Source organism: Scardinius erythrophthalmus, assembly GCF_964197995.2.
Source record: "Scardinius erythrophthalmus genome assembly, chromosome: 13".
Taxonomy (NCBI): Eukaryota; Metazoa; Chordata; class Actinopteri; order Cypriniformes; family Leuciscidae; genus Scardinius; species Scardinius erythrophthalmus.
In genome coordinates, this window is record NC_138233.1 from 21,546,048 (window position 1) to 21,567,432 (window position 21,385).

The window sequence follows — 21,385 nt, forward strand, 5'->3', positions numbered from 1 at the left end:
GCGTGTCCAAAAACATGGTAATAACATTAAACGTGTCCTAAAAACACAATATCACCATGGTGCATGGTCCAACCAGTGTTGGGGAGTAACTAGTTACATGTAACAGCATTATATAAATTACAAAATGTAACTGTAACTTTTAGACTACATTACCCACTACCACCCTGTCTGTGAGAAGATGTCAATTAAGCAGCCAGCAGTCTAGAAATACTTCCTAAGGTGATTTCAGTAATGAGAGAGTCTCAAGGCTCTGTGCATTGTAAATATATTAATGTGTACACACACACGCACACAGCTGTGATCGGTTGGAGAAAACTGTAATGAAAAAAAAAAATGTAATTTAACATTGTGGTAACAAAACTATTAATCATGAGCTTCCCAGGTGAACAATAGAAGATATTGGGCTGTATGAACTGCCATTCATCATCCTTATGCCTTGGAGAGGGAGAGAGAGGGAGAGAGATGGAGAGAGAGGGGGGGGGGGAGAGAGAGAGAGAGAGAGAGAGAGAGAGAGAGAGAGAGAGAGAGAGAGAGAGAGAGAGAGAGAGAGAGACCTCCACTAACACACAGATCTCAGTTTCTCAATGAGTCATACAACTAAAGTATGTTCTTAACAGTAAAGTATATAAATACAGTGAGTGTATTGTCAGTCAAAATGTGCAAATTAATTCAATTTGCACAGCGCAAACAAGGGTGGGGGGGGGGGGGTAATGGGGACTTCCCATTGACATTTGTTGTTCTTAGCTAATTATAATTGCTACAGACTAACTCTTACCTCTTAAACTTTTGGCAGTTTTAGAATTTTTAGAAGATACTCACCTATTTATTAACTTCTGATGATGGTCCATAAATTAAGTTGGGAATTATTTCATCAAATTGGTCCCAAAATGTATAGCTAAGTCAGAAACACACACACACACACACACACACACACACACACACACACACACACACACACACACACACACACACACACACACACACACACACACACACACGCTCATCTAAAAACTATCTGGACTCTTGGGCTATACCCAAAGCTGTTGAGTGTCTAGAGCCATTGGGACAGCTGAGATTAACACACATCTTTGATGTGTTCAGCTCTTTGAATCCCACTGCTCCTGCCATACTGGCAACAATTCACTGCTGTTCCCCATCGCATGTGCTCTTCTTTTCTTTATGTCTGTCTGGACCTTAATCTGCATGTTTGTTTTTTATTTGCAACTTTTAATATTTTAATTTTAATATTTAATATTTTATTGATAAAGTACACGGATGAAAAGGAATGATTGATGAAGATGTGAATGGCACAGAGAACCTTCAATGAGTGCAAAACCACTAATCCACAGTTTCAAAGCACAGTTCATCCAAAAATGAAAATGTTGTCATTAATTACTCATCCTCACGTCGTAAATCCGTATGACTTTCAACGCGTTCTCATCCTAGGGCGTCATATACTGACACTTTTGACATTTCGTCTACATCGAACGCACATGGCAACCTTTAGCGTCAATATGAGACGCACAGAGCTTTGTTCGGTTATGGGTAGGTTTAGGTCTGGTGTAGGGTTAGGGTTAGACCGCTAGGAGGCGCCTTCTGGCCCATATCTATCTGCGTCTCATATTGACGTTAAAGGGTGCCATGTGTGTTCGATGTAGACGAAATGTCAAAAGCGTCAGTATATGACGCCTTGGGATGAGAACGGGCTGTGGTGAGTTTTTGAAGAATTTACCAGTCACTCTTTTCATTGTCTGGGGCTGTCAAACACCAAAATGACAAAAATGCACCATAAAAATTATTTATAAGAAATTGTTTTCCAAAGAAGAAAGTCATATGGGTTTGGAACGACATAAGAGTTAATAAAAGATGACAACATGATCTTTTTTGGGTGAACTATCCTTTTAAACACGAAATTAATGGATCACACTCTCACTCTCACTCTCTCTCTCGTTGTTCGACAGAGTTCGGGGTTTAATTGGAGTGTTTCTTACCTTTCGAGCAGTCCATGCCATGGAACCCTGGGAAACAGTGACATACTCCTGACACACACTCTCCATTACCATGACAGTTACGGGGACACTCTTGCACAGAGTCTGTGAAAAGAATGAAACCTTTCAAAAAAAAAAAAGGCCACTTTGATGGTAATGACAGCTGTAACCACCATATACAACTCTCATCTTGTCTTTTCCTCCACTGCATCGTTCCTCTCTCTCTTTCACTCCAGTTCTGAGTGGCGGTCTCTGGTCATTATTGATACAACCCATTCAAACAGCGTCACACGCCATTTCATTAGCCATGAGTATATCACGGCAATGAAAGTAGGCCATATCACAGTAGATTAGCGCAAGGTTAATTGGTGAGACACCACTTATTCGCAGAATTCATGCATGTGAATATTCATAGAACAGAGCCACAAGGTGCTTATCTCATTTCAAGAGGATGATGATATATATTAAATTGTTTAACATTAATAGATTGACATTATTTAATTATTTCACTTTTGCTTGATGGCAAGGACACATTCATCTATAATTCTATACAGACAAAAAAACTATTCATATTTTAAAATTAACTGGTCTGTTATTAGACCTCATTTATGAAACAAGCTGAACAAATGTCTGTGTGAATTGTTCTGAATATCTATCTTCGGGCAATTTAGTTTTCTCATTCATTACTTAGTTTTAAACTACCATTTAAAAGACTGGGGTCGGCAAGATTTTTTGAAATGCATTTTTATAGTTTTATAAAAACTGCATTTATTTGATCAAAACTACAGTAAAACAGTAATATAGTGGAAATATCATTACAATTTAAAAGTATTCAGGGTCACATGATCCTTCAGAAATCATTCTAATATGATGATTTGGTGATCGAGAAACAATGTAGAAAACAGTTGTGCATCATTTTTAATGAATTTCTTTTTTTTTTTTTAATGAATAGGAAATTCAGAGAATGTCTTTTGTTACTTTTGATCTTAATGTGTCCTTACTGAATAAACGTATTAAAACGTTTTTGAATGGTACACACAATTAACTTATATATCTTTATGAACATATATGTTCATTTAAGTTACAAAACACTTTTATATTGAATATTTGATTACATGCTTGCCTATCATCTAAATATACTGTATTTTCCCGTTCTCTATTAACGCGTCTCAGTTGAGTGGTATAGTGCGTGTTTTGAGGAAGCAAATGTATAATGTCGAGGTTAACCCGTGTGTGAGTAACTGACCCAGAACAGCTGTGCTAAAGGAGACAGATTCCTTCTCCTTGCCGTCGTTGTAGAAAGCCAGGTGCCACGTGCCGGGGTCCAGATACTGCACAAACACGGCCTCGTTCAGAACCACTGTCTGAATGCTGCGTCTCTCGCGGGGCGACTCCACGACGCTCCATTTCTCCTTTCCATCCAAACGCTCCATATAGTCGTACTGCACAGAGGGGAAACACAGAACGAAAGGGGACGTTTTTATTTTTGTGATCTCAAGTGATTTGACAGCATTCATACATATCAAACGGTGAAATACTTTGAAGTCGAGCTCAAGGAAAGATTTTATCTAACACCTGCTGACTTATAAAATGTATGTGCAATGACTGATTGATCCGTTGTTGTGATGAAAGAGTGTTTTTTTTTCCCTGAAAGGACTTCACAGAGTGGTCTCTCTGTAAATAGAACGGATATAAACACCTGTGCATGTGACGGCGGCAGCCCTTTGCGAATGTAAACCCCAAACAGTGCATCCTTGCCCAAGGAGATGTTGAACTTGAGGAACTGAGGCTGGCTGAGGTGCATCAGGGATCTCCAGAACACCCCGGGCGACACCTCCTGGGTCACGCGCCTGCCCACCTCCAGGCTGCCCGTATCTATGCTGCTGTTGCGTGCGGCCCAGGGACCTGAGACAGAAAGGAAGGAATAAAACAAAAATCAATCTCTCACCTCGGCTGTGTTGCAACTGCCCCTTGTTTATGGATTCAGAGGCAGTTGCTTTGAAAACAGAAAACAAAGGGAAACCGCACAAATGCGCTTTCTCTCTGGGAGACACTTATCTGATGGAAGCTGAAAAACACAAATGCTGCTTCCTGAAGTCTCTTTGACCATAACCTCACTGTATCCACCAAGCACAAATAAAGCCGAGAGCGTATCACGTTAAAAAGCAGAGAGCCCGAGAGAACGGGAATAGGGGATTCTTTGTTGAATATCTGAGTGTGTTTTTTTTCAAACACATGCTAGCAGAAAAAAAAGAGGAATAACTTCTAAAGATGAAAAGTTAATGTCCCTTGTAAGAAGCTGAGCTTTACTGGAATTGTCACATGATAACAGCATTTTTTCAAATGTGTGAGGGCTCTACGATTACGAACGACATCTGGTTTTCAGAAAGACCTACACTCTTAAAGTCGACATGAAACAGCGTTCATAAAGTACTTTATTCTCATAATGTGATAGTGAAATAGTATAATCAGTGGAATAAATGTAGCATGGGAATTATGAAAAGATGTCACACTACCAAACATCAAAAAATGTTGTCAGTAAGATAAAAAAAAAAAAAAAGTTTTTAAAAGGAGTCTTTTATGGCTGCATTTATTTGATCAAAAATACAGTAGAACAGTAATATTATTAAATTAAATATGTGAAATATTATTACCATTTAATCTCTTCATCTATTTAATGTATTTAAACTGTAATTTATTCCTGTGATGGCCATTATTCCTGTCTTCAGTGTCACATGATCCTTCAGAAATCATTTCTGAAGGATCATGTGACACCGAAGACTGGAAAAATGTATATAAATATATTCTCCACAAGTGGGTTCATGGGTTGTTGTTTTTCTTTTCTTAGGGTGCTGCAAGGAAATTGAAATTTAAAGTTATAAGTTGATTTTTCACTTATCCCCTACTTCACTTTCTCTCCTCCTATCTTTCTGTCTCTGGTGTTTGTGGACTTTCAGGCCAACGGAGAGATCTCTTCTATAGCGAGAGTTTGTGTATTCTCCACCCTCAGGCTTTGGCTCATACCGCATGTCAACACCACCATCCTGTTTACCAACATAATCACACAAGCTGTTATCCACTTTTCATTTAATGGAAAATCCATGGTTGCTCTCTCCCTCTCTGTCTTTTATTCTCTCTATCTCTTGCTCGTAGCTAGCGGCAATGGCCGAGTGTAAATGGAGGTTGCATGCAACAGATTCCCTCTGTCCCTATGGTTGTGATGTTCACACACACACACACACACACACACACACACACACACACACACACACACACACACACACACACACACACACACACACACACACGAAAAACAGCTCTCCTGTAATCAGGTCAGATCTACACTGGAGACCGTAGCCTTGACAGAGAAAACCTGTGAAAAATGGTGAGGAAATAAAGAACAATGAAAACACAATCAGGACGGAGCAGCCGCAACAGGAGATGAAATAGCCCCCCTCATTAATACAGTAAGAGCACGGACAGAGGAGAAATGGAACTAAAGAAAGGAAAAATAGAGAGCGAGGGAGGCCGGACGAGAATTTCCTTAGGGAAGGAGCGATCAGTCTGCGACTGTGGCTGAAGCAATAGTCCAGCTTTATTTCACAACAAAACACAATAGATCGGTTCCAAAACATAGTGAGCCATGTCACTGACTGCAGGTAGCCTAACATCCTCACTGGAACAGAACGGCATAAGTGAATTATTTGGAACGCTGTACACAGAGTAATACACATCTCTAATAAATAAAAAATATACATGTAAGTTTGCATTGCACACAAATAGTCTATTTTAATTATTACTGATCATTTATTTATTTAGCTAGATTTTCCAGTATGTCATGAAATGTATCTATAATCAAAATTTATTTCACTTCGCCTGCCATTTTGGATTTATTTTACAGTGCATTCTGGGTCTGCTTACTTAGAATTGGCAAAAAATAGCAATTAAGATTCCTACTTCTTGGAATTGCATAAAACAACATAATAATGTAATCCATAATGTGCTTTTATAGACTAGCATTCAAAAGTTGGGGTGAATAAGATTATTTTTTTGGGGGGGGGGGGGGGGTCTGCGACTCGCCCATCTTGGTGCTGGTCTGCGACGAAAATAATAATAATAAATGAAAACAAAGATGTCAGACGATTTTGAAGTTGGAAGAGAAAATGAGATGGAATTTTTTTCGCCCTTCCCTACCTTTTTGAACAGGAGTACACAGACAAATAACTTAGACGTGACGCGTGACCTTTCCAACGTGATGACGCAAAGCACGGCGCGTCGCAGAACAGCAAAAGACCAGAGAATGTCTAATAAGGCAGACGGGCTCTGACAAGACGAACTGTGGTGTGGAGAAAATTCCTGAAAATGTTTCCCTGTTTCCATGTACCTGTTTACATCCTGTTTTTCGGTTGAAGTCCAAAGTAGTCAATTGCCGTGTTCACGCGCGTGATCATAGGTAACTAAACCTATGCGCGTGAACTCGGCAATCGACTACTTTGGGCTTCAACCGAAAAACAGGATGTAAACAGGTATTTGCGCTGGCTTAAATAACATCATTTTTATACATATCTTTCACATCTACTGCAGTCAGATTCACTCGTGTTCACTCTGAAGCAATCACTTACATTTTCTGTGCACTTGTATTGACACATCAAGGATGTTAAGAGGCTAAAAGCAGGTTTAGTACTTGCCCCATTGAAGTCAACAGGGTGCAAATTTTAAAAATAGAATAACTCGGTGTAGGCAACACCGATTTTTGTCGTTGTTCTCTGTATTGACAGCACTCCAAATGTACAAAAAAATGAGCTCAATGTTAAAATTGACTGGAGTTCTCCTTTAAACGGCGTGCTGAAAACAGAGCTGTTTTTGACCAGGTAAAATGAGTGTTTTCTTACAATACTAATGAGAATTTTTAATTAAAGTATATTACAAACTTTTAATTTAGACCCTAAAAAATCATATTAGCTTGTACAAAAATGACATTATATGACCCCTTTAAGAAAGGTACAGGTGCAGTCTAAAAGATGCAATCTCTTCCCGAGTCTCTCCGTACTGGTTATTTCTGAGATTTTGGATGAGTGAGATTATTCGCGTGTTTTGTTATTGCATACAAACTAAAGGATCATCAGTCTTCTGAGGCGGGGAGCAGCAGCTGATTTGCATTTAAAGGGACACACACAAAAATGGCGCGTTCTACATCTTGTGAAAATGGCCATATTATCACCTTTAAAATACAAAACAGTAATTTTAAACAGTAATACTAATTTCTATCAGATACTGTACATGCAGCATTGGTGAGCAGAAGAGACAATATTTAAAAAATCGTACTGACTCCAAACTGAAGGGGGTCGCACACCGGACGAGAAGCGCAGTGCCGCGTCGCGTCTAGGACAACTCGAGGTATCGCACACACTACCGGACGCGCACTTTCTCAGTTTAAGGTCAGCAATATTATGTAAGGACATTGTGGAATTAAGATAATGTCTGTACTATGTTATTGTACTGTACAATTAAATACAACCGTTGCTAAGTCTGCAGTCTGAACACTTTACCTCAGAGCGTCTGTTACCTTAATGAATTGAGAATATCACCTGAAAATCCGATAACATCAGCAATTTTCATTTAAGCAGCTGATTTATGTAAATGAATGTAAAACTAAATGTATATTGCAGCACAGGGTGAAGTCAGTATACCTTAACTACGATTTGAGACAAATAAATGTGTAATATAAAACTTTTTAAATGGCGCTCTGTGGCGCGGCAGGATTTTGAACAAGGTCCTGAGCCGTTGCTGGGCGCCGCCGGTGTGTGTACACTCAGAGAGAATAATGTGTTCGAATGTTAAAGATGTGGCGCTGCGCTTCCGGTGTGCGACCCCCTTTAGAGTAGAGCCTATTTTATTTATTTTTTTAATTATTTTGTATATGTTGGACACAAAAAGCATACACAAATAGTTTCCCATAGAGGCAGCCTAGTAGGTTTCGAATCAGAGCTAACGTAAAGATAGCACATTTGAATCTGAGTGTCTAAGCACAGCATCAAGTACCGTAACAGAATCCAGTCGAGTGCAGAGAGGCCAATCATAAGCTAATGTAGCCAGCAGGCAGAAGCACACACAAATCATTTCACAGATCAGACCAGAGCATCAAATCATCCCGCAGAAGCTCAGATTCGAGCATCTCAACACAATATGCCAGACAATAAGGTAGGATATAACTGTTGTTATAGGCCTACACAAAGATGCAGTAGAGGATGAGAGAGAAAAAAAAGCAACAACAACCACCAGACACAGCAAAATAACAAAACTTATTATGTTATGCTACTGATACAGAGCAATCAGCAACATCTGCCTGATAGCCTCATTGCAGCTTTGTCTGTGTATGTATGATTAATGAAATCTCACTGTTATGTGGAATACATTATGTTTGTATGTGAGAAAAAGAAAGAGCGAGAGGGAGAGAGAAGTCATATCTGTATGGATGCTGAGAAGGTGAGATTGAAGCACTTGAGGTGAAGAGCTGTTTCAAAGCTCACAAACTCACTCTGTTACCTTCACACTCAAACAAAAACACAGCAAACTTTCACGCCACATAATCCACAGTAATTACAGAGATAGGTGTGTTTACGTGGCACTGAGGAGAGAAGAAGGAAAAAATTAGACTGTGTAAACATGTATCGACTCCGTTTCAAATGTCGCAGAGCTACTTACATTGGCAGCTGCCTTCTTAGACTGCATCTGCAATCTGGAGACACTAGTAAGGAATTTACTAACCTAATGCAGCTATATTATCATGAACAAACGGCACCAAACATGCAAATATTGGGTGAAATTGTCAGTTTTAGGTGATGCTGCCTTGATAAAAAGAAGGTAGCCTAATTAAGTAGCTTCACTTTGTTGTGTTATGTTGATTTACAATGCTGTCTCTACTGCTGCTCACTAGGTTTTGTAACAGATCTCTCTCTCTCTCTCTCTCTCTCTCTCTCTCTGTGTGTGTGTGTGTGTGTGTGTGTGTGTGTGTGTGTGTGTGTGTGTGTGTGTGTGTGTGTGTGTGTGTGTGTGTGTGTGTGTGTGTGTGTGTGTGTGTGTGTTTTCAAACATGACTAGCCACTGCCTGCTGTAAAGAAAAAAAAAAAGGCTGTGTTGTCCTTCATACAGAGGTGATGTTGTTTTCTAGGACACTTCCTGTGAATCTGTGAGCGTGTGAGATCAAGACAGAGACAGCCAGAGAGAGCTGGGGAAAAGATATAGGTGAAAGCCAATGGGTTGTTGCTTGCAATGTTAATCAACTTTAATTGAAAGTTTGATTGCTGGAAAAATCAGAGTTATCAGTAGGTTATGAGGAGGTGCTAATTATGTGGGATTATGCTGGCTGCAATTAAATATCATCCCATACTGCTCTACACACTACAATATCTGCAGTATACCGAATGAATACTGTGTTATGCATGTACAGTAATACTTGTATGATCTACTATATCTGGGAAAAAGTTTGCAGCACAATTTGTACAGAATACAATAATCAACTTCTGTTGACCTTCTGTTTCCAAAATGTTTAAAAGTTCATTATTTTCTTTATTGGGTTAATAGAATAGGATAAACACATCCCAAAAAGCTCAGAGTGCTCTGATTGGCCAGCTGACCCAGTGCGTTGCAGACCCTCAAGCGTGTGTCGGAAATGTAACGGGAGACGATGACGGAAACTTTTGCAGATATTATACACACAAACAGATTATACTCTAAAGTTATACTCAAATAAAAATAATCATATGACCCCTAACATCTTTTTCTGGAGTAATTATTTGATCGGACTCCTACAGAATATTGTTTTTACACAAAATTGAATTAAAAATGCGAAATTTTGTGTGTGTAAGATGATAACTGAACACCATTCGCAAATTAAATGTGCATAATGAGGTAATGTAAAAAAATAAAATAAAAATCTCTCTGCTCATACTTCACCCGGGGTTAACAATTAATCCTGGGTATTCATAAGCTGACATTTTACATTCCTTAAGCCCTCTATGGGACTAATTATGGAATCACAGCTAGAAAAAAAAAGACTATATTTTACATACATTTATTCTCCAAAATTAGTTTTCTATATCTCTGACCATTGACCTTTTTTAAGGTTTCATCATTTAAAACTGACTTAGTCCGATTAGGGTAAATTTTATTTTTTGGCAAATTGTCTGAAACTTCACACACATTCAAATACATTTTCACTTTCTGAAAAGTAGTGAAAATGTCTTAGGGTTTCAAAAACTTTAAAAAGCTTTAGTACCATTCTATTTCATCTTGTGCTACTATTTAAAGGTGCATTGCGCAACATTTCATGTTAAAAATACCCGTTTTTCTAACCCATACATGCTTAAACAATTGCCTGATGGGCTGAATGAGCCCTTCTCTGATCACTGTGATTGCCTTCACTTGTGTTAGTCTTCATTTTTGGAGCATCCCTGTGAGTCTTTCCTGACCTCCGGTTGTAGTGTGGATCACATCTTCCAAACTGGCATAGGATAATATACCCAAATGCCTCACTTTCACAACAATCTATGACTTCTATTCTTCATCTCTGCCATCACCCTTACTGCTTCTATTCTTCTTGATCTTCAACTTCTTCCTTTCTTACTAAGACCTTATTTTCTGATGCACTGCTGTCACTATCATCAATACTCTAATACAGTAGTAGGGAAGCGATTTCTGATGCAGTCTCCTTAACTTCCTTGTTGTCAAAAATGTCAAGCACATGGCACATATGTTTTAATTTTAGTAGCTGGAGGGGATGTCATATGATAATGCTAAAATGTTATTTGTTTTACTGAATATTATTATTGTATTTCAAATGCAATTTTCTCTGCGTCATTTAATAATGACGATACACCATAGAGGGTTAAGCCTGTGTTAACGTTCTTATTTGCATATTTGCTGTGTCAGTGTCATTGATTGGACGAACAGCGCACACAAAGTGTTTACATAAGGCTCTAGCTTTGCACATCCTCATTTATCACTCACTGTTGGGTACTATCAAATGTTTCCCTTTCATTCTATAAAGGTAAGAATAAAACAATTGGAGTCTCTTGTTCACTCCAGATGAAGGGTTTTTTCAGTCACCATTTGACAGCAGTCACGACGCATGTGTTTCTGTCACTGCCCAAAGCATGCAAATCCAAAGAATGCAATTTGGTGTGTGTTGTCAAGCATCTAACATTGTCAACATTGTTTCACACTGTACGAGTTTGGGGGAATTAACACCGCAAAAGCAGGGTTTTTATAACCCAGGATATTAAAGTGGTGCTAACTTCGCTTCCAAATTACAAGAGTAAGACGTTCCTTTACCTAGGGTTGAAAGCAGGGCTTAGAATGACGATATCACGGGGTTACGCGCAGTGTGAAAGCCCTTTTGACATGTTTCTCGTTGCGTAACACATAGGCTACAGTTTCACCACTATTTTTGAAAAATAATCACCTTTACAGCATCACTGGCCCACAATACCTTGCTGCTCTACCTAATCACATGGTTACTTGGTTTCTTGTCACACGCAGAAATGAAGCCCGGAGAATAATGTCCTTTGTCGATCGTGGAAGCAGGCAGAGAAGTGTGTGTGGGCATAAATGTGCTGTCATGATGGGACCTCAGTGTGCGACAGAGAAGCAAATTACTAAACACAAATCAAAATAAATGGGTACAAGCTGGAAACAAATTGATATACAGGGCATGGAGGTTTCAGCACAACTGATTTTTCCCCCCTGAATCTAGTTTATAGACCTTTTTCCCGTTGTGTTTTTCTGTCAATCTCGACGTCCTCCTTATGGAAAAGAGCGTGCAGGACTACAGCATGCTGTGAGGCTGTGCTGCTCACCTCTGCCTCCAGAGGGCGCTGTTGCTACATCACTGTTGCTGGGCAGTCCGGCTCCCAAGCCGTTGTTCAGCATGGGACCAACCACAGGTTTCAGCTGCCAGTTCAGCCCCAACAGATTCATGGCTGAGAGAGAAAGAGAGCAACAGTGAAAGAAAGAGAAAGAAAGAAAGAAAGTGTAAACAGTGCAGGTATGTGAAAAGAAAGGTAGCAAGAAAATGAAAAGCTCGAGGACTGCAAAGGCTACTCTAGGCTACTGCTGCTTCACAAAGAGAGCACAAATGATTCAAAACAAAACTAAATACGAAATCTAAAATGTATAATATTGATCTGTTAAACCTAGTACAGACAGAGAGAGGCTGTAAGATGAAGTGGTTTATTTTTTCCCTGAGAAAAAAAAAAAAAAAGACAGACAGCCTAGTCATTTTTATTGATTGCCTGCCTGATTGATGTTGACTGACTGAGGAGCCATCTGCCACTCACAGGACACTTGCATTTGATCCTCACTCTGATACATGTCACAGCGCTGTGTGTTTGTATAAAACCAGTCTGGGCTTTCTCTTATTTATCGGAAATTTTTTTAAAAATGCTCTGACTGTAGCAATAACTCAATATAATAAAACTCCTTTTACACCAAATTTGAACAGCTAAATTTAGCACATGCCCCGCACCTTGCACATTTATTTATTGAATATATGAAATATTAAATAATGACGTGCATATATTGCAATATTACCAGATTATGTTCAACAGAATTTCTACATATTTCCCACAAAATAAGTGCAAAAATGCCACAAAAAAGATTTCTTTTTGTAAAGCTTGTACAGTATACAGTACTCAATGCAATATAAGGCATTATAATAAATTATAATACACTTAATAATTCATTGCATGTCTTTGTAAATGATTGCAGTATTGTAATAATTGTCAGGTCTTTAAATAGCATAATAACAGCACAAGATTAACACCAAATGTCTGCTGTTCTGATGTTTTATGTAGGCCTACTAATGAATTGTAGTGTTTAAAGACAGCCATACATTTGTATTATAACTGTTTATAAATAATTACTATTTATAAAAAATACAAAAAATGTGTAATGTAATATAGAGCCTTCATTGAAAGTGCCACAAAATGATTTTCTGCAAGTACAGTAGATTATAGGAACTGGGTGACAGATCTAATTGGTTCTTAACAAAATCACTTTAACTGTGTGCGTGCGTCTTTTCAGTCATTCAATCACTGAAGCCCTGAGGAAACGATGTAGACACGCTTCTAAAGACACAGACAGAAAGAGAAGCAGGCGGCGAGACCCACGTCTGTAGGAATTACTCGCACCTCAACAGGTTAAAAAAAAAGTTAACAAATGCGTAGACAGAAAAGCAGCAGAAACCTGACAGCATTCATGTCGAGCTGGCATGATTCAGCAGCGACAATCTGAGTGACAGCTGAAAGAAAGCAGATCTCTCTCTATCTTTCCTCTTTTTATTGCGGGGCTGTTGTTTCTTTTTCATGCCTGTGGAGCTTATTTTGGTCTGTTCGCTCCAAGGCCTGCACGCAGTTCGTCAGCTGAATCTCTTCCCGACCCGCGTCCTTTCTAGTTTTGCCAAGAAACTTTTATCACAAGCAGAAGAGAGAGGAGCGCTTAGTCTGCTGAACTCCAGAGGTGGCGCAGGAGAGAGGAAGCTCTTGTGCTTTATCTCTCGCTCCTGTGTGTCTGCGTCATCTGTTCTTCACAGTGGCGGTAAAGACGGGCTGAGATTGTGTGAGATTGTGAGTCATCAGAGACGGCAGCCATCACTGCTTCAGTAGTCTGAGTCACAGGAGGAGGTTCATACTGAGGTGCTGTGTTACTCTCGTGTGTGACCTCATTTGTGAATTCCTTTACTGCACGATTCTTTTACTAACTTGCGAATCCATAGTGCAAATGTGCACACACTATTAGAATAGTGAGTATGCTTACTCTCTGTCCGTCTGGCACTCTCGGTGCCTTTCTCGGTCTAAATCTCTCACTCTTTCTGCCTGTCTAACTATCTCCCTGTCTCACACTTTGTCTCGTTATCTCTCTACTTGTATACCTTGCTCCCTGTCTCACTCTGTTCTTCTTTCCCAGCCTGTCTCACTCTCTACCTCAGTATCTCATTCTCTCTTCCTGTCTGACTCGCTCCCTTATTATCTCAAACTATCTCTCCATGACTAAATCCATCTCCCACCCTCATCCTATCATGGCAGGATTTCATAAACCTCTCTCTTGTCTCGTTCACTGTCTCTTTCACTCTTTATCTGTTTCACTCGCTCTGCCTTTCAAATGATCTCTCTGTCTCATTCTCTCTCTGTCTGTATACCCTGCTCTCTGCCTGTCTTAAGGTCCTTGCACACTGAGTCTGAAATTTTCGATCCGAATTTTTTTATGACGTATGAAAATTTCAGTGCCAGTATGTAAACGTGATTGACAAAATGAGGTCGTATTTATTTTTTAACGTGCAAAAATTTCAGTGTGCAAGGACCTTTACTCTTACCTTGCATCTCAATTCAATTCAGTTCAGTTCTATACATAGTTCCCACAGGCCAATTAATGTCACGTGACCTCCCCGAAGACGCCATCTTTGAGGGCAAAAGCTGCTGTGTTTACAATGTTTTACCATACTGTCTATGAGTTTTACAAGCAAATTTTGAATATTTCTTTCCATTTATAATGTTACGAAAATCATGAAGAGTGACAGAGATTATAAAGAGACTCTATTAACACAAGACAGAGAGAGGTACAATGCGAAAATTTCAGTCATAAATGGTGTGGATCCGTATGCGCTAACGCTAATGCGGAGTTTTAATACATGTGAGCAATTCCGAGCCTGGAAATATGTGCATGAATATGAATATACACGGTAATATACACGGTATGAAAATAAATAAAACTCGCGTGCAAATGAATTAATGTAATGCGGAACTACTTTATACGCGGGTTCTTTAGGGACGTAATCTGAGATTGCCGTGCTGGAATGTGTGTGTGTGAGACAGTGAGAGTGAGAGAGTCGCGGGCGCGATCGAACAGTGGAAACAATGTTGTTTTTGTATGTTTTTAATATCTCGTCATTTTGTTCATACAGGACATAATTCAAACTGCAAAGTGTTAACTTATACTTGTGTACACTCGCAATAAAAAACAACAAATTCTTGCGTGTTTTGAGGGAGTTTCTTTCCTGTTTATCCTCGCCAGCCATAACCTCCGTCGTTGTTCTGACAAAAGCTTAGTCTTCTCACATTCATGAAGTCTAATGACGGGTATACTGTAAAATCCAAATTTAACTGAACCTCCGACACAATATAAACATCCATTGACCCAGCAGGAGATCACCATTTTTACTTTTTATCACGAAATTAACTCGCTTCAGCTTCTTCTAATATTGTTCTGCCCACAGAAATGGCGGTGGGTCGGCAAATGCTAAAAAACTACATTTAACTGAACCTCCGGCACGATTGGGACATCCATTGACCCAGCAGGAGATGACTATTTTCACTTTTTAATCGTAAAATTTCCGTTTCAGCTTCTTCTTCTCATGTTCTGCATTGTAAGAATGTTGTGTTCTGCCCTCAGAAATGGCGCCGGGTTGGCAAATGCCCGTATGATGTGACGTCATGTGGGAACTATGTATTCCATTCCATTCCATTCCATCTCTGTCTGTCAGACTCTTAACTTTCGATCTCAATCTACTGTATCTCTCCCTTTCTCAAAAACCTCTCTCACTCTCTACCTCACTATCTAACTCTCTTCTGTCTCTGGCTGTCTCCCTACCTCCATTCTCAATTTCACTATATTTTCAATGTACTTCACTATACCTCTCTACCTGCCTCTCTCTTTCCTCACTGTTTCACCCTCTCCATCTCTCACATTCATCCTATCATGTTAAGACTTTACAAACCCCTCAATCTGCCTGTCTCACTCTCTATCTCACTATTTGCCTGTCTCGCTCTGTAAAGCCCTGTTCACACTAACAATGATTAAACTGCTGGAAGTTGCCAAGTTTCTGTGCTGTTGTTTTCTTGCAGGTGTTCTTACACAATTTCAGTATCCATCTGTATCAGGTAGTGAATCACTTTCTGCACTCTGATTGGTTGGCGCTGTATCATGTCATTGCTCATTTACACATCACATCGCTAACTGTCTCTGTCACTGGAAATCATTAAATCTATTTGTAAACTAACGATTTCTGGCTCATTTTCGTCATTGTAAACGTTCTCTCTGCCTGCCTTTCTCTCTCTTTGCATCTTGTGGTTTTGATTCAGCCGGTGGAGATTTACAGGATTTACAGGTGTACTGTCTTAGTGACTCCGCCCCTCTTCTCACCTTTCCTCTGCTTGCCTATCACACCTAAATCGCATCCCAGAAAATCAATTTTCTCTTCTGTCAAATTCCATCTCCCCCTCTGCCCGCGCTCAGACATAGTCCCCCTCTCCTTTTCTCTCTCTCTAAACCTCTCCCTTTCTCTCTCTGCCTCTTTCTCAGTTAAAGGAAAGCGCTGACACTCTAAGTGTGTCTCTGCTGTCTCTGTCAGCTCTTTTATTTGTTTCAGACGGTCTGGAGCAAACACTGAGATAGCCTTTCTCTCCTCCAGTCCTTTCTCCGTGCTTTTCAATCTACTCCTTCACCTCTAACGTTTCCACTCCTTTGATCTTCCTCAACCTCCTGTCCTTCATTATCTCTCTCTTTATATCTTCATTTGTCTCTCTGTTCTGATGGTGCGTGTCGAGAGCGACTGAATGCGAATTTTTCGATCGATTAAATAATTAACAAACAAATCACTGAACTACAATAACTGAAAGCATCGAGAGACGGGACTCAGACAGATTAACTGCAGCTCAGACACTCTGGATATCTGCCCTCCATGCTGTGTGTATGTGCGTGCAGCATAAGCCTAATATATTCTGGACCAGTAGGTGGCAATATTGAGTTAAATCTTGACTGCATGAAGTGACGGGTGTTCAATACAACAGCGAGGGAATGAGACCAATCTAATGAGCGTGAGAGGAAAAGAGAACCAAAGCTGATGGCTTGCTTGATAGTCACTGACGTTAAAATGAACGGTTGTTTTAGCAGAGGATGTGATCTCCTTTTCTGTCTTCACGCAAATTTTGCACAACATTAAGCTGTCTGCTATTTTACGCATGTGTGCAGATCAGGCTATAGATAACAGCTTTATTCACAGTCTCCTAATGAATATTCACTGAAAGGCTCAGCTTTGTGAGGAAATGTGTATGATTAAAACTGTATAAATCGATGCATAATATAGATATATATATACATATAGATGGATGGATGGACTGATAAATAGATAGATAGATTGATTTGTGTATATGTGTATGCATGTGTGCTGTCTTGTCTGCACCATAATTATACAGTGGCAGATGTTTACAGCTGGAATATTCCAGAATTCAAAATTTGGCCTGACATGACAACAGCCCTGCTACAAGGTTACCTTGCACAGAGAGAAAGAAGGGATGGATAGAGCAAGGAAAAAATAGGAGAGCTAATGCATCGAGGGAACAATGGAACGACATAGGGTGAGAGAAATGCTATACAACAGAGAAGAAGAGAGACAGAACAAGTGTGAAGAGGGGCCGCTGAAATGGGTTTAAGGTTGTCCTTAAGGCACAGTTACGTGACATGGACCTGGAGGAAGCTCTTGGCAGTTCCTGTCTGTTTATTTGTGGGCATGAGCGGGAGACGCAGAAAAAGAGAAAGTCAGCGGACGTATGTGCATATTGAAGTAGGTCTGGCAAGATGTCCCTCTATGATTCAGCCGCACCTGTCATCACCGATTAGACCTCTGTGACCACACACACACATATAGTCATAAGCAGGTGGCAGGTTTCTCTCTGCTAGAACGGATCCATATGCCTGTGTACTATGCTGGTGTTGGCTGAGCTGCTTCTGGCCCGAGTGGAAAGTAAGTCACATGCGAGTGGACGGCCAGGACCAACCTCACCCCGAGACATGGCTATAAATAACACAATGGACAGCAGATACACAAACACACACACACACACACACACACACCATTTTCACATTTTTGGGGGAAATATCTGTTAAATGGAGCTGATGTCTTATTAATGGCTGACAGTATAATAACATTAGCTCATTAGCTATAAAACTGAACAGACAAGGAAATGTGGAAGTTTCTGCTGAGTTCCGAGTCCACGCGGGCCTGCTAGAAACCAAAATAAATCTCACGGCCACACATTTTATAAGCACTATTGCTCCCTAAGATGTTAAATATGAAGTGAACAAGAGGAAAGAGATGTCTTCATATCTGCTCATCATAAAGAATACATGCGCTTATTTCCCTGCAGATGTTATATATGAGGCTGGGCTCTTGCATGAATTTCTCTGTAGGCAAGCAAATACATTTTTCATAAAGAAGAAGCAACTCTGTCTACATACCTTCATCTGTTTGTATTTTTTCCCTCTCACTCTTTCTTTCTTTCATCACACGTGCTAACAGCTTCTAGCGTCCACACCAATGAGTGGCATGCAGCTAAATTCTTTCATGCCTTGAGTGTGTCCATGTGCAATTCATCTGCATAGTTCCTCTGACAGGCACTTTCTTGAGAATTCAGAGTTGTGCGTTTCGTGGAAGCTTTCCCTGCTCAAATTTGTCCGATAAGCAAACAACGAATGTGGGAAAACGCTCCTTGACTCGCTTGGCAATTCTTGACAGAGAATCTCACAAAAACACTCCAGGCATTGTGTGTGTGTGTCATTGAGCTTAGGGACATACTCTCAGGTCACCTTTCTAACATACCACAACACACGGCAGAAACCAGGACATCCTATCCCTCCATCCACACACACACCTCTACTCAACATATCACACAATTACACAGCCATAATTAGAGCGCAAAAGAGACCTCATATTACTTAAAAGGTAATTTTCCCTTACCTTATTTTTGCGGTCTCCTTTGGCCTCCATAATAAACGCATATTAACTCTTCTAATTTCCCGCTAAATTAACAAGACTGACCTCAATTAGGACACTAATTGTAAGCTGAGACTATCCTGGACGGCATTTGTAATTGGTTTACGAAACCTACTGTAAAAGAAAAGAGAAAAAAAAAACCCTCACCCTTTTCCAACATCTCATCTGAAACACATTAACAATAACAACTTAGCATTCTCACTGACGCTTACAATAAAAGAAGCAAACATGCTGTTTTTACTACTAAGAATGAATAGGTGCTGATACGTACTAACATGCATAGTCATATGCTAATGAAGCTAGTCAAATGAGGCAGATACCAACACCCTAATCCTAATAAAAAAAATACACAAGGTTAAAGAAAACAAGATCCGAGCTATGTCCAAAATCATATACTGTCTGAATAGATACATTAATGAGGAACAAACTTCATGAACGTTATAAACTATGTTCTTCAAAGTAGGAATGTGTGTAGTATGAATGCAATCAGGATGTACTACATTTGCCATGTTGTCATTGTTATGTGACCTACGAGTCAGCAAATTATCTGTGGGGTATTTTGAGCTAAAACTTCACATACACACTCTGGGGACAATAGAGACTTATTTTACATATTGTAAAAAGGGGCATTATTCCACACCTTTAATACACAGCAAAGTTTGCCATTTCATGTCTGCAAGTCTCTGTCAGCTGATGGTTAGAAATCGATATGCAAATGTGAATGAACAATTTCCATATTAATGTAATGCAATGCAATTTTTTTATAAAGAGTAACATGTTACTAATAAACCAACACTGATTATAACTGTCCAGCTGACATCAATCAGAAATGGACATACCTGAATACATCACTTTTTTACAGTAATAGCTAGACTACATCAGAAATGTGTTATGGAGTGGGAAATGGGATAGGGTAAGGCTACAGGGTAGAGCCAATGCCAATAAGAAGCCTGGTCAAAAGGCTTTGAAATGGAGCTACAAAGCACTGGGAGATTCCCATGGGCTCTGTGTATATATGCATGTGTGTATCAAAAGAGCCTTGGCCTCTGTCTCTTGAGAGAGGGGCAAGTTCAAATACACAGTTAATGAGTGAGGCAACCATCAATAGCATCCTAATCCATCAGAGAAGCACTGTCCTCACAGAAAAACACAAATACACACACACTTCCTCCAGGGGCCCAGCCCAACTAAATGATGCAACTGAAAGCTCATTGCCTGCACTCCAAAGGTTGTTCGTCACTCACCCCTATGTTCAGAACACAAACATGCATTAAATCTATCATTTAGGCTATATGCACAGTAACATGTACTGAGTGAAAATGTATTTTGCCAGTCTAAAAATAAAAAAAAGTCCAGGTCATACCAAAATCAGAGGAATAATTATTTGAGAACTGGAAGGAAAATTCGCCTATTTGTAATAAAAAAAGGGTACTAAAAGTAGGCTTCATTGCCAAACAAACACACATTCTTATTTATTTATTTTGATGTGGGGTCAAATGTAAACTGGACGTCTTGACAGTTTTCATGAGTCAGTAACCATATGAGAAACAGAGCCACAAACACATCTGATAAGAGTTTTTCAGTGCAGAGCTCAATACAGTGCAGGAATGGCTGGTGCTCTGCAAACCTGCTTATCAAGACACAAAGTGAGGAGCTTGTGGTATGCTGTTTTTGTATGCAGTCTGTGTATGTGTGTGTTGTGCCTAGAGGCTCATCCATTCACATTAGCGACAGGAAATGAGAGGCAGCTGAAATCACGAGCTAGATCAATGGCACACAGAGATAGACACACTCGCCCTATCTCTCTGTCTTCATTATGGCCGCCTCCCTCGTTCCCTCCATCTCTGTCTCTTCTTCTGGTTTCATTACGAGACATTCTGACGTATTTCAGGTCTGTCTCTAGCACTCACGGGTCCAACGCTATCGCACGTCCCAGGTGAGATCATATCGGCACTTTCTCTTGATGTATTTTCATACTGTTCATCTTTTATATCCAACTTTTTCACATCCTCCTTTCTTCCCTTTGAGATCAGAAAATCCTTGATGTCTGTGATGGAGATTGTTTATTTGTATGCCAGTACTGCATAATTGTCTTTGCAGCTATGAAATAGTAAGCTTTGTTTTTTCTTTCTTTCTTTCCACTCTAAAGTAGCACACATCCTCATGTCCAGTTCAAAGACTCGCCACATGTGGCATCATTGATTACTGGTATCAGCGAATGCAACCACTTCAAATGTCATGATTATAAACAGTTTTTGAGCTGAAATCAATCTAATACCTTCAATAGCCTCTTTTATTGCGGGTCGTCAGCGGTCATCGTTTCTTTTTACTGACGGCGCTTGATGTGTTGGAAGCCAATCAGTCAATGATAGAGGTTACAGACTGAAAGTTTTACTTCAGAGAAGGCCCTTTGTTAGACAGGGACACACATAAACAGAGAGGAGGTCCATCTGCAGATGGACAGTACGGGTCAGCCAGAGCAGCGGTGGACTAACATAAGCGCTGCTAACATTAGCACTGGATGAGGGGGTTCGTGTGCATGCGATCGGCTGACCACCGTGCCAGAAATGAA

At 39.9% G+C, this 21,385-nt stretch overlaps 1 protein-coding gene across 1 annotated transcript in view; it reads right to left on the reverse strand.

Annotated features, from left to right (window-relative positions):
- The window catches only part of LOC308700468 (teneurin-2-like), a gene marked incomplete at its 5' end in the record, with an annotated part of 70,108 nt that overhangs the window by 40,551 nt on the left and 8,172 nt on the right, over window positions 1–21,385 (reverse strand). The window contains 4 exons of the mRNA XM_081382102.1: window positions 1,992–2,093; window positions 3,235–3,430; window positions 3,688–3,893; window positions 11,846–11,968. Coding sequence (XP_081238228.1) covers window positions 1,992–2,093; window positions 3,235–3,430; window positions 3,688–3,893; window positions 11,846–11,968 — 627 coding nt within the window. The remainder of the gene's footprint in view (window positions 1–1,991; window positions 2,094–3,234; window positions 3,431–3,687; window positions 3,894–11,845; window positions 11,969–21,385) is intronic.